Raw genomic sequence first — 15,298 nt, 5'->3', positions numbered from 1 at the left:
CTTCTCTCAATTCGCCATCCATTGAGGTAGTGTTTGTTTCAAGGGATTTGGAGTTACATGTAACTCCAAATCCCTTACCTTTTTAAAATTCGGTGTTTGTTTTGATGTATTTCATTTTTCATGTGCTTTTCAAATCCCATCATTGAGGGATTTTGGTTTACGGTCAAAATGACCGTAAAACCAAATCCCGGGAGTTCAAAACCAGTATATATGCATATGTATATATATATACAGAAATCTATACGTATACATATACATATATACACATATACATATACACATACATATACATACATATATACATAAATCTATACATATACACATATACATATATACACATATACATATACATATACACATACACATATACACATATACACATACGTATATACACATATGTATATGTATACACATACATATATATACATATATATACATAAATCTATACATATACACATACACATATACATATATACACATATATGTATGCACATACATATACATATATATATTTATATATACATACATGTATGTATATACATTCCCTAGATATACCTATATATAGTATGTTTACATATATAAATACACATATATATATGTATATATACACAAATATATACATATACATATACATATACATATATGTATATATATATGTATATATGCATATACGCAGACATATCCATACACTTATACACATGTTTTCCAATTCCAGATTTACAAATCCTTCCAAACAAACATAAAATCTTATAATACAGTAATTCCAGTTACATCCAACCAAACACAAGATTTGACTGCACTGTATTTTGAAAGCCAAGTATTTCCAGTTACATTGTAACTAGAAATCCGCTGCATTTAGAATTACATCCAACCAAATGCTACCTGATTGTCTTGGGTTATCCTTTGATGTAGGTTCTCCCAGTTCTCACAAAGTTCCTTGGAGGAGAATCCTGCCAGCGATCAGGTCTGAAGATCCAATTCTGATGGATTGATTTGAATTTTTTTTTTCTTATGATCGGATTGGACCCAGATTTTGATTAATCTAATGGTTTCTCTAGTGATTTTATGATGAGTTATTGTAATGCAGAATTCTTTTATTGTTTTAATGATAATGAAGAACAGGGAGTATTGAAAGACCAAGATGAGGAATTTTTGCTCACCTGTTGTTTTTCATTGTGGAATTTTAGCAGTTAGTAGAAGTGATATATGTGAAAAACTTGAAGATCTTACTTGTTGGATGTCATATATTTATGTATCTTACTTTCTGGACTTGATGAAAAATTTCAGGATGAGATCATGTTTCAAGTTAAGGAATAATTGCATCACTCTGTTAAGGAAATTCTTCTGAAGGTGATCCACATTGGTGATACTGACTTTTGGCAGTCATTGACCTGCAAGGAGAGGTTAAAGTATGAAATTGATACACTTCAAACAAGATTAGCTGGATTTGACATGATTTTTTTAAATAAAATAAATTGATATTCCAAGTCTTATTTTCTACAAAGAACTCTTCCATTGATGTCTATTGCGAGAATTTTGCAGGTTTGAATATCATGCTGCTGCTGATTTAGTGAAAGAAGTTGAATTTGTTGAAGTTGAAGGTAGGTGATTCATAATGCCCGGATCATCTTTGGTAGTAGGTACAAGACTAATATACACATAAATGTTCATAAATAAAGTTCTACCGGGTGTTACTTTCGCTTCAGGTAATTCAATACCTTCATTGTGCACAACCGTTTTGGTTCTTTCACAGACTATTCTCCTGCAGCAAGATATTACTTGCTGTTTCTTGCCGACATTTTTACTCTTGTATTCATAGACTGTATTATTCATTCTATATGCAGGAGAAATCAGAACATGAATTTCAAAGAAGTCCTCAAGAATGACTGCCATTTGACAACCAGACATGAACCATCTGGCGATTTTCTCTAATTGTTAATCAACAGGTACCACGCATTACTTTGTTTATATTATATCATTTGAAATGATTCTTTTGAAACCTCATCATTTCACATATTTTGTAATACCACCTTTTGCATGCACAACCTTAGAACACTGAATTCACTAGGTTTTTAATTAGTATTTGGTGATATTTTTCTTGGTGTTGATTCTTAAAACTCCTGTAGGGGCAAAGGAGCAAGAATCCCACATGATGATTATGGTAATGCGAGTAATTTTGTGATGCTTACGTTTTGCACCATGATTTGGACTCTAGAAGGTCATGTAGTTTGCCATGGTTATGCATCAGACATGTGAACCTATAGACTTCAATAGCAAGAACTTTACAGCATAATGATGGTATTTCTGGATGTCTTTTGCTTATGTATTCATTTATGTGATTAAGTTTTTGAAGTTTACTCAACATTAAGATAAAAGTTGTGCACCATGGTATGAGCTCAAGAGACAAGTATGGTTCATCATGTTAATGCATCACTTATGTGGACTTGCAGAATGGTAATTGCATGCAATTATTGCATTGATTTTCTGACTGATTTAGCTTTCTTCTATGGATTAGGTTGTGGAGGTCTCTACTTCCAAGACTGGCAAGCATGGACATGCAAAATGGCACTTTGTTGCTATAGATATTTTCAATGGAAAAAAGCTTGAAGATATCGTGCCTTCATCTCATAACTGCGATGTAAGTGAATTAATATCATTACCTAGCATGTTACTCTTGGTAATAGTTATTGTTTGTGAGCATTCCCTTGTGCCACAGGTTCCCCATGTGAACAGGACTAACTATCAGTTGATTGATATCTCTGAAGATGGATTTGTATGCTTTTGACTCCCATTTATGTATATAAATTGCTTTATTTTGCTTATTGTTATTGTCAACACTTCTTCACACTTGATTTTGTAACAGGTTAGTCTGCTGACTGAAAATGGTAACACAAAGGATGACCTGAGACTTCCAACTGATGAAGCTCTGCTCAGTCAGGTGAATTTACCTCATTCTGTTAAATATTTTTATATGATTGGAGCTACTTTATATTAGCATTTCAAAATAGTCGAACAATATTGTACCATACAAATAATTCTTTTTGCATGCTTTTGATGTATAAATACTTCTGAACCAAAGATCTCAATGAATTTTAACCTTATATTAATTTTTTTATCCCTATGATAAAATTTTTGGAATATTTGGGAAATTAATTCTCTCAACTTTTTATTAATATGAGTTTCCTTTGTTTTGATAGTTGATAATGAGGAAGAACATGTATTTATTAATTTCAGATATTGCCAAAGTTCCAAAAGCTACCATTATTTTATATTGAATGAATTTTATAATATTTCTAGTATTGCATCTAGTTCTTTTGCAACTTGTTTTTATTTTTCTGTTATATTTAGCTTCCTTTACAAGTTGTTCTTGAGAGTTTTTACTCAAGTAAAATTGTCCGGACTTGTTTTGTAAGATTTCTTTTGATTGATTTTTTACTTAGGATGAACAATAAACTTTATTGACTCTACTAGAGTGACCATGATTATGCAGAAACACACGCACAACACACACACACAGGTGGTTGTGATTAAGAAGGCACAACATATGCATGTGCAGACACACACATGTCCTAAATCTTGGAGAAAAGGATAAAGTTCAAGTCATGCAGGCGCCTATGTACACACACAAGCACACAAGCACAGGAACAAATTAGAGTACGGAGAAAAGCAGAAGTTTGGCATAAAAAGCAAAATTAACCAACACAGAGGATAAGTTTGCCATCATGAAGCACAAGTAAACACAAAGACACACATCACACACAACCCACTTATTGGAGAAAGGGATAAGTTTGGCACCATAAAGTAAAATTAACCAAAAACAGTGCTACAGACACACAGTGCACACACACACATACTGTCAAAAGTTTGGGGAAAGAGGATAAGCTTGTCTTCACTAAGTAAAATTAACCAAAAACACAGCTCTACACACATGCATGATCACATGCCCACACACACGCGTTCGTGCGCGCACACACACACGGAGAAGAGGATAAGTGTGCATCAAAGTTTAAAATTTAAAAAAAATAATTATTATTATGGTAATAATAAACTGATCTATTCCATTGGAGGAGTCATAGGATGTCTTGAGGCATTGACCTTATTTTCTACCCAGTGAGTAATAAGTATTTATTCGTTTCTGATGCTATTTGGTTTGATTTGTATATTTCTAACTGCATTATTTTGTTGCATTATAGGTCAAAGATGGTTTTACTGATGGAAAAGATTTGGTGGTGACTATGATGTCTGCAATGGGTGAAGAACAGATCTGTTGGATGGATTGGTTGATTCCTCTGTTTTGTTTTAAAGATGTGATAAGAATGGTACATATATATGTATATATATATACATATAAATCTTTTAGTAAAGGATTTCGAGTACCATAGCTTTCATTTATTTATTTAATTTTGTGATTCTGTCAGTTATAGGTTTTTATCTTTTATTAAAAGTCTACTAATTTGTCACATTCATGAGTATTTAAAGCCATGATTTTGCATATATCCAATTCATTAATAAGTTTAAGTTGACTAGGTCTTGACTCATCGCTTAAAGTATTTCCATATTAATTGGATGCATTTGTTAAGTTTGTTATAATTAGCTTATTTGATTATATGTTTGGTTTAAATTAAAATATGAAAAGTATTGAGTAATATAAATTATAAAAATTTTTAAATATAATCATTAATTTTGAATTTGGAGAAAGCTATTAGAGAGCTTTGAGTGTTAAACTAATGAATAGAAATATAGGAAATGAGACTTTTAGTACTCTAATGTTTTTGCATTTCAAAGGACTAACCAGGTTGTGATGAGAAATGCTCAAACCAATGGAAATGGACAGCATGAAGAATGCTTTTGCCTTGCACGTTATACTAGTTACTTACACTTTGTGTTTTCTCTACATGCAATTATTGTTCAGTATCATTTTAGTTACTAGTTACTTTAATGGAAATTAGTACAGATCTTGCATTCAAAGGAGTCCATTATCTTATGAACTAAAGGAAGTTCAATTATCAACTTTGCAAAGGGTAAGTTTTTGAATCTCTAGTTGATGACTACCTTTTTGTTACCATTTGATATTAATTCTTGATTTAGTTATTAATTATTGAATCCCAATGCATGAATCATGGCATCCAGAGACTTAACATCAGCTGTTCATTGGTGTCAATTTTGATTAAGATTGGATTTTGTTTAATGTTTTTGCAGATTTTGGAGAATTCATGGTTAAAGATCAAGAGGGTTGAAGATGAGGATACATAAAGCTTTTTTTACTTTGTGTAATTAACTCAAAAAATATTTTGTAATGAAAGTACACAAATAGTGTAAAACTCTTACATTTTGCTAGTACTCAAAATACATTACACTTTAATTCATAATATGTCAATAAAGGTCAATGAAATTAAATTTAGTATATTTTTGAATGTAATGAAAATTTATGTTTTTGATTTACAGGTTAAACAAATTTATTTATTAATAGGGAAAAAAATAAAATTTAATTCAATTAAATGAACAAATTTAGAGGTGGTTATAACCACCTCTAAAAGTATAAACATTCAAGAAATTATAAACTATAGAGGTGGTTATAACCGCCTCTACCACTTATAATTTTTAGAGGTGGATATAATGAAAATTTAATAGCTATTGAGGCGGTTATAACCGCCTCTACTACAATAAATTTTTAGAGGCGGTTATAACCGCCTCTAAAACTATTAAATGGTAATGAAAACTTAATAGCTATAGAGGCGGTTATAACCGCTTCTAAAACTATCGATGTTTGATGAAAACTTAGTAGTTATAGAGGCGGTTATAACTGCCTCTACTCTTGTTATTAAAAACCGCTTCCGTACATAAAACTTACCCCAACGGTTGGTACAAACCGTCTCTAAAGTGTAGAGCCGGCTTGATACAAGGCGGTTTAGAGACGGGTAAAAAAACCAACGCTACACCTATAGAGGCGGTTATAGGCTTGAAAACCGCCTCAAAAACACTTTTTTTGTGTATTAAAAGATAATTTCTTACATGATGCTTATTATAAAGAGTTTGCTACATAAATTTTTCTACTGCATTATGTTTTTTATTTTCCGTCATAATGTGTGCAAATGTTAATAAAAGAAAAACCCATTTTATGTTCTTGAATTTGGTCTCAACCACATGTACATAATATTTTTCAAGGTCTAGAAGTTATATTTTAATGAAAAAATAATGGTTTCTGGAATAAATTTTAGTTACTAAATAGAGCATAAATTTTTATATATATACACTTTACATCCTGCTCACACCCCTACCTCTTTATTTATTCAATGAAAAATATAATAATAAAATGGTTGGAAAACATGCTTTATCTTATTATTTACTACTTTGATATTATTTATTCACTTTAGTTTAATGTGCTCTCATTTACTAGTTTATATCAACATATAGTTTTTCTTATAATAGAGCTTATGTTCTTCTATATTTTAATATTTTTGTATTTTGTCAGTTGTTAGTAAACTCCAAAACAAGACATTGATAAGTCAAACCAAGCTGAACCAAGATTCAACAAGTTACACAAACAAATAGATAAAGCATCTCTAAGCAAATACATAATAAACAAATAGATAAAGCATCTCTGAGCATCCACGAGGATTAGGCTGAGTATTGCAATTGATGTTGCTCATGTTATCACGTATCCCCACATGTATTCAGGTGCCATTGAAGAATTCAATGTGTGATTACTCATTATGTGCATATTATAGCCATAATTAAAACAATCACTTAACAACAATCAAAAACCAGCATTATTGTGCCAATTTGTGTACTTATTAATGATTTGAGTTTTCCAATTGTACCAGAACAAGATTGTTGTGGTAACTTTCAATTTGGGTTAGACATCTATAAATAATCAGTGAAACTGGTTTAATGTTATGGCAAAAATTTAGATCTTGTACATTAACTAATTCCTACCATGATTAAACATGCTCTCTGTCATGCAGATCATCCCATCATCCACAGAGATATCAAATCATCCAACATTCTTCTTACCAACAATCTTCGAGCAAAGGTCACTGATTTTGGTTTTGCTCCGCTTGGCACTACTGAGGATGAGGCTACCTATGTTCCAAACCAAGTAAAAGTAACTGCAGGCTATTTAGACCCAAAATACCTCAGAACATATCAACTTACCGACATGAGTGATGTATTCTCATTTGGCATTTTGTTGGTGGAATTAGTTTCCGGGAGGCATTCTATTGAAACAAAAAGAGAAATTGTGGAACGCATTATAACAAAGTGGGTATGTTCTTCATCTTTATCCTCCTTCTGCAGGACTTGCACTACAACAAAAAACGAGATTTGCGACACATTTTTGCGACACAATAAATAAAAAATGTGTCGCATATCACAATTTGCAACATAATCTGCGACACAGTAGAATGTGTCGCGTTTCAGATGTCGCAAATTTTTGCGACATTTTTAAAAAATGTATCGCACATTTGCGACACAAAATGAAAACGTTGCAAATTTCATTGCAATTCATTGGTCTTTTGAAACAATATTTGCAATTCAATTTGCATCAATATGCGACATTGTTTGCGATCTATTTTTTGTGTCGCAAATTGTGTTGCAAATGTGAGATTTTTGCAACAAAACTTGCGATACATTTTAATTGTCGCAAAACTTCTTATGTGTCGCAGCTTGTGTTGCAATCTGTGACAATATTTGCAACAAATATTACAACACATTTATATTGTCGCAAATTGTGTTGCAAATTATGTTTCAACTTTTTGATACATTTTGCGACACATTTTTATTGTCGCAAATTAATTAATCATAACAAAAAAAAATGCAATACAACTTTTGATTATTTGCTATAATTTTGAAACAATTTTTACAAACCTGTTTTACAGCCAAACTTACAATCATCAACAATAACTTTTATAATACATTGCAAAATATACAATCCGATCTATAAGCATCCAAAATAACAATCCAATACAAAATACAATAGTCAAAACATCTAATAGAACAAAATCTAGTTCATTTTAAATTGAAGTAGAATGACAAGTTTGTATAATCTTGTTGTCCATCTTGAAACATAAACATGGCGAACAGAGAGATTTTAGTAATAACTTGAGTATATATGATTGCTATTAGTTTTGGGTCATTGAGCAAATACTGCCTGATATCAAGTGTTCATCATGGCTCACCTGCAAAACATTGAGGAAATAGGTCAGGAATTTGTGTGATTTATGCAAGGAATTGAGTTTTGGGTCTTTAAATGAAGAGTTTCAGTGAGAAAAAAATATACCATCAGAACCCCTCCTTGAAAAATGACTAGGCCTTGGATAAGTGCCTTAACTGCATCCAAGTCCTGAAACACAGGACACATTTTAAATTACGTTCTTCTCATTTGTATGAACTAGCTGTAAACTTTTTTGGGATGATAACAAAGACAGCTACAGCCAACAAAAGAAACAAGCAATCTTCGAGAACAAACAATTAATACTAGGGAATAACATAGAGACAAAGTATCAACAACACAATGAGAAGCATCCATGTAGTACAGAGTTCAATGGCATTGCCACTGGTTTTCTAACCTAGCTTACCTCACTGCAGAGAAGATAAAACAAGGAATAGAGAAACTAAAATTATAAGATAACTCAACCCAGCCCATGTGAGGAATTGTTTCTTTGCCCTATCCCACATCGGAGGACCCCATGGTTTTGCTCTATAAAAAGTGCATCCCTTTTGGGTCATCCTTAAATCAATTTACACCTTCCATCTTCCATCACAGAATAGGGTTCACCAAACTATCTCAATCTACTAACAGGATCAGACTATTATATATTTTCTTTATTATCTATCTTTCTTTTGTTTGATTTGGGACTATTTAGTTCATTCCATGATTAAAACTATCCCAATCTGCTAAAAGATATCAAACTCTAATATCATATGAAATGACCCAACCTAGCTCACATAAAGACTTGTCCGCTTTGACACATACTACACTGGGCCTCACAGTTTGCCTTAAAAAGGTATCTTACTTGTTTAAGTTTAAATTGTACATATAAACATAGTATTATTTTCCAATCATAATCGAGGCTGGGATATCACAACCATGCTGTCTAAGCTCATGCTGAAGAGTCAAGGCAGGAGATTTGCAGGCACTTACAAGATGATTTGACTGCTCATCTAGCAAAATTATATGCGGTTTCTTGAAAGTGATTTTTGAGAATGCAACTCTACTTTTCTGACCATCTGGAAAATGCAGATCCAGTAGAAAAAAAACATCAAACCAATAATTATGATTATATAAATTTCTTATAGTTAAGAGCTTGCTTAGTGGCAAATTTACAGCTTTGCTTGACAAGGTCATTAGTCAATTCCCTAATTCTTGCCTATCAAAATAAATGCCAACTAAGTTACCTGACAAAGTATACATTGGTTGAAGTGCAAGATTGCCTGAGACACCAAAAGAACCTAGGTGTGCTCGTAGTTTTAGTTCTGGTACTCCCTGCAAGAAGCAAATAGAAAGAAACAGGTTTCACTTCAAAAATAAGTTAACCACCCATTCTGACCAAAATGGTTAAAATTTGGTTGATTATAATCAAGAATAGATTATGTACTCAAGCACCATATAATGTAATTATTTTAGTACAATGGGAACAAGATGATGATGGCAGAACCTTTATTCTTTATTGGACAAGAGAGGCGCATTTAACATTATAATAGAATTTATCAATAAATGCCTATCAAGAAAATAATAAACATAATGTTAGTTTCAAAATACGTGTGATTGTAAATCCAAGTGAAAATAATCATGAACATCATTCCAAAAGTAATGAATCCCTAAAGTCAAATCTTTTATTATCAGAAGGGAAAATAATAGGACACTGGGCAATACTTTATCACCAGAAAAACCAAAGCACCTTATTATAGCAACACTTGCAATGCAGTCCATCTTTCATTCTCCTCTAAGAGTAGTATGTCTTGACAACAGATGTGAACATGCAGCAAAATAAAGCTTACTCAAGCTATAGGGCTCCTTTGCATGCTCTTTACTATTTTCTAATATTTATAGGAGAAAAAATTGGAATAGAGCCAAGGATTAAAACTTACCTTGATAAACCAAATGATACTCATTTCTAATACATGCATAACATAAATGGCAGTAAAAACATGCAGCTCTATTTAACTGCTTGAAGATGGAACTGGAGATCACACCTACATGTGGGCTTTAGCCTTTTCACTTGTCTTAAAGGCTTTCTATTGATTTCGGAGCTGCTCCTCACATGCTCTTTCAAAGGTATAATAGTCTTCCTTATAAACAATCAGTTTTAGATTATGTAAATGGAGTATATCTGTAACTACCTGAAAAGACATTGGCAAGGACATTACAGAAACTTCTGAAGAATCTTCTAAAATTATTTTCCTAATGTATTATGAGTTTGTTGTGCCTGTTCTGAAGAAGATATGTGGTACATACCGTATTTAGGAACTCCCTAGCATGAGAAACAACAATGAACGCCTTTGGCCATTTCACTAGGTAGGACTCCAGCCATAACACACCATGAAGATCAAGATGATTCTATAACAAAGCAAGGATTTTCATTCAATCAACCAATAGAAGAGTTTACAATATAACACAATCAAAGTTACCGTAGGCTCATTAAGAAGTAGAAAGTCATGCTTGACGAATAAAGCACGTGCTAGAGCTATTCGCATATGCCATCCTCCAGAAAAATATTTAGTAGGCTTTTTTTGCATTTCTAGACTGAAACTAAGACCCTGGAAAGTTGACAGCGATTGCATTGATTACCAATACAAAATAGCACTACTTTGAAGAAAAAACCAAAAGAAGATGTGCAATAGAATATACTAAAAATGGTGCTTCCATATACATGAAGTTCATGTATTGCACAGGCTCTATTAGTTCCATCAAATGATGCACAGGTTGTAGATTAATTCAAATCTCCGAGCCAAATTATCCTTATGAAATGATGCCATTGATTGCAATAAAACTAATAAGAGACTCGCAAGTTCTCAAAGTACAAAAATTACTACCATAAAATGCACTTGTATGTATAACAATGACCGTTTTGTAAAACAAAGGGCTACCATGCCCTTTGGTTCCTAAACTGGAAAAGCAAAGCAAGCCTCTTCAATTTTCTTGCAAAACAGCACAATGTTGAAGGACCAAGTGACCAACCTGTATTTTCTATTTGTAGTTTTCTTGAAAACCAGACAGTAGATAACCAACATCAACAAGAAAACCAGCACACTGACATTGCATTATCCATGCAAATAGAAATAACTGGGCTGAAGACCATAGCAGATATTTAACAACAAACCTTCTGTGACCATTCCAAAGCATCAATATATGTTCCATATAACAATTATCTGAGGGAAATAGATCCTGATAAAGGACAATATTATTAGTTTAGATATAAGAAGTTGATTGATGTTTCTTGGAAAGAAAAGCCATAACACGTTATTCCTTAGAGATAAAGCTCACCCCTCTGATAGAACCCTTTTTACTATAGCCTTTTTAGTTTCTCTTTTTCAAATGATGCAGTTGTGTGGATATGGTAAATATCTTTTCTAACACACTTAATTTTGCTCTTTTAATTTTAAATTATGAATAATTGTCCAGAAAGTATAACATTAGGAAGGTGTTCTTGATATATAAGCTGATTGGCCTAAATGTCTTCAATAAGGATGGCCACACTAACATTTTGTCCTTGAAAGATTGAAGGGAGTGACGATAATCATACATGTAGGGAAGAATTGGCATATCAGGCAGAAGACAAAGCATAGAATAAAAATCCTATGGTCCTTCAAAAAAGAAAAATATGCAACAATGCACATGAATAAGACCTCAATGGTGGTGAAGTGATCTTTACTTACTCATGATCATAGATAACTTTAGGCAATTCCTTTGAAGAAGCTGAAGTAAACAGTGTTCTATGATGAATTTCTTGGACATCAACATTTCTTCGAAGTTCATCCCCATCCTTTTCGCCTGACTTTAGATGACTATATATAAAGCAAAAAAATGTTTGATCTATAGACATGCTGACTGATATTGATCCCTGGAGAACAATGGAAAGTTCTAAAATAAATATTTTATAAGCTTCATAAATGTATTTGTTAATGAAAATATCAAAAATGGATAATGTGCCTGATAAGACTAGAAAGATACAAGAAGAGAAAATGGCAGCTGAAACCACAACAATGCAAAATGTAGGTTTTCAAAAGATTATAGACAAAGAATAACAAAATTATTGGATACACTTTATCACTTTCGACAGTATATGCACTAGTCTACTAGTGAAATTTGGCATTTATATTGGCAGTTGTCATGTTGATCACTAAGCAAGACTTAGATATCTAGAGAAGTCTTGGCACGTATTTTCTTTAGTTTATGTCACTACTAACTAATGCAAAACATGAAAGGGAACTTTGTGATAAATGAACACATTATAGCAAGAAAAAAGTGTTCTACGTTTATATTTTTAAAGAGGCTCAGTTTGTAGAAGGTTGAATGATATATTATTGAGAGATGCTTGATAATCAAGAGAATCCTCCATATATTCTGGAGGAAACAAACCTTGTTGCCAATGTAACCCATGGCACCTACACCAACAGTAGATACTTTCAAGTTCTGAATATGCTTGCGCAGGCTTCGACAGACGCATATTGAAAGAAAAACCCCAACCATTTGCTTGCTTATTATCCTTATAAAAGACGACCTTTTCTTTTTTCATCAAGAAGTAGCCAGTCAAGCTCGACGAATAAAGCAGTGCTAGAGCTATTCGCATATGCCATCCGCCAGAAAAATATTTAGTATGCTTTTTCTGCATTTCTGGACTGAAACTAAGACCCTGGAAAGTTGACAAAGATTGCATGGATTACCAATACAAAATAGCACTACTCTGCAGAAAAAACCAAAAGAAGATGTGCAGTAGAATATACTAAAAATGGTGCTTCCATATACATGAAGTTCACGTATTTCTGTTTGCAATAATAATATGTTTACACAAATACATCCTTGTGCCTATCTATCTTAGGTCACAGCTACATATGGAAATAAATGAAATGCACATGAACCAGAATAGATATGAGATTTTAAGGTGAGCTAATTAGATGATAGGAAAGAGACTCAATGAGACTGAAAGCAAAGAAGTAGAAAATCACAAAAAAGAATCATTAAACAGATGATAAAAAATCAGATGGCTAAAATCCAAGTGAGGCCAAGGAAACAAGAACAAACCATCAAGGTTTGCTGCCGATTGGTTGTTTTTCAACAATCACATCAGTTCCTTTAGATGATTAACACAAATGATGATTGTAAAATGAATGAAGAATCAGTCAATAAACACTTTAATAACACTAGAATTGGTTGTGTTGAACAGTTGTCCTTGTATCTATCTCCAAAGAATCTTAGAAAGTATTGTTGTCGCCTAAGGGAACATGTAAGATCATAAAATCAACTGTTAGAAGTTAATTCTCTGTCTCCAACCCTTCTTTCATTAAAACAAAAATTATGGGCTTGAAATATAGTAGTCTTGCACATGCCAAGAAAGGTTGTGCAATGCCTAGAAAGGTTCTGCAAATCATATATACTTCATTTTAATAGCACCTGAATGACATTCATAGACACAAGGTTATATAGTTACATCCAGATGTAGTGCTCTTCCGACGATGGTTAATCTTCAAATCTTGTGGATATGAGATGTGGAGCAAACCTATTAAATTTTAAAAGAGGAAGTATACCATGTTTCCTTCTATACATTTGATTTACACCTTCTAAAAAACAAGAAAATATTTCAACTGGAGCACCAATAAAAGTGTAAAACACATAGCATGTAATGACCTACAGTATAATCAAAGTTAAATTAACATCATGAATTTAACATTTTTAAGCGCTCGAGAAACTAACCCCAAGAATTGAAGCAGCACGTGCCTCTGCTGAATATGCACCAATGAATTCGAGCCTTTTATGCACCTCTTCAAGCCTTTTTGAAATAGCATCTTTCAGACACAACTGCCATTCCTTCTTTAACAGCTTCCATTACCTTCAAATGCATTTGATATTGGCCCTAAAAAAAAACATAAGTCATTGCAGAGCACAAATCAAAAAACATAATTTTCACCTAAAACATCCAAAGAAAATCAAATTTGAATTCCATATCATCCTCCCATCTAGATAAACTGCTACCACTAAAAGATTAGTATGGCACAAGCGAACCTCTCTCTGTCTATCCTCTTTTCGCTTCCTTCTCTCGAGCTTCACTCTATGGCATTCAGTCAACACAGGACCATCCAACAACTCAACCTTTTTCTTTACAGGTTCACCATCGTCCATCCCATCAAACCTCCGCAGTGGTGTCGCTAGGCTCCGCACGGCTTCCTTAGGCTTCATCAACCCATGCTTGCCAAAGTTCTCCAAGATTTTGCTGCAAACCTACATTTCCAAACAACCAAAACGAAAATAAACCTCCAATTCTTGGATTTCTATTAAAAAAACCTCTGATTCTAGAATTTCTAAAGCCCTAATACAAAATTCAAAGAAAGCAAAGCAAAGCAAAAAAAAGTTTCAATATGAAATCAAAACCAAGAATCTTGAAAATCAATAATCAAAATCCAAGATGGCTAGGGATATACCAATTGGCCTTCTTCGTAGTCTTCAACGCAGCCGGAATAAACAAGGAGGTCACCGATGGCCTCAAAAGCACCATCGCCGTCGACGCTATAGTTAAAATCGTCGTCAGCGAGGACGTTGATAATGTAGTCGATGATGGGCTTTGTGGAGGGACTTGGCGCGAGCAGTCGCGAATTCGGAGCTGTGGGCATTGAAGGAGAAGCAGCCGTAGTCGAAGTCCTGAGAGGGAAAGGCGGAGAAGATGGGATCTGAAGCGGAGGAGTCGAGAGGGAAGGAGGATGAGATCGGAAGAATCGGGGCGGGGTCTTTGAAGGCTGCAAGCTTCTGAATAAGAGAAGAAGGAAGGATTCGGGGAGACACCATTGGTGGCGAGCTTCAGATCTCCAAGCACGCGACTGAGAGTAGAGGGCGGAAAGTGGCAAAGCGAGATCGAAGAGGAGGAAGACAAGGATGTTGAAGAAGCTTGGGATGAGGTTGAGAAGATGGAGATTATATAATATCTTTTTATTATATTATTAAATTATTATTAATTTAATTTAATTATCATACCTAATTTGTTTTAATTGAACAATGATTTAAAAAAAAATAATGTATATATATAAACAATTGAATATTATTAAATATAAGTAAAATTATATGGAAGGGGATATTTATGGATTGAGT

At 33.2% G+C, this 15,298-nt stretch overlaps 1 protein-coding gene and 1 pseudogene across 1 annotated transcript; both read right to left on the bottom strand.

Moving 5' to 3' along the window:
- Positions 1 to 7,883: 7,883 nt before the first annotated feature.
- On the bottom strand, positions 7,884 to 15,095 carry LOC120265104 (annotated as a pseudogene).
- LOC120264792 (type IV inositol polyphosphate 5-phosphatase 3-like) lies at positions 10,793 to 12,852 on the bottom strand. Its single transcript, XM_039272635.1, has 3 exons — positions 12,581 to 12,852; positions 11,878 to 12,062; positions 10,793 to 10,962 (listed from the first exon to the last, which is right to left on the bottom strand). Exons 1-3 carry the CDS (start codon positions 12,689 to 12,691, stop codon positions 10,932 to 10,934), a joined length of 327 nt encoding a protein of 108 aa, XP_039128569.1. The 5' UTR covers positions 12,692 to 12,852; the 3' UTR covers positions 10,793 to 10,931.
- Positions 15,096 to 15,298: the final 203 nt, after the last annotated feature.

Source organism: Dioscorea cayenensis, chromosome 7 (genome assembly GCF_009730915.1).
Source record: "Dioscorea cayenensis subsp. rotundata cultivar TDr96_F1 chromosome 7, TDr96_F1_v2_PseudoChromosome.rev07_lg8_w22 25.fasta, whole genome shotgun sequence".
In the NCBI taxonomy this organism is placed as follows: domain Eukaryota; kingdom Viridiplantae; phylum Streptophyta; class Magnoliopsida; order Dioscoreales; family Dioscoreaceae; genus Dioscorea; species Dioscorea cayenensis.
This window is presented reverse-complemented; position numbering and strand designations above follow the sequence as displayed.

Coding starts and splice junctions, on each gene's coding strand:
- LOC120264792 (XM_039272635.1), bottom strand. CDS start 12,691: ATGGTTGGGGTTTTTCTTTCAATATGCGTCTGTCGAAGCCTGCGCAAG. Junction 12,063..12,580: donor TGGGTTACATTGGCAACAAG/GTTTGTTTCCTC, acceptor ATTGTTCTCCAG/GGATCAATATCAGTCAGCAT. Junction 10,963..11,877: donor AAAGTTATCTATGATCATGA/GTAAGTAAAGAT, acceptor GCATCATTTCAT/AAGGATAATTTGGCTCGGAG.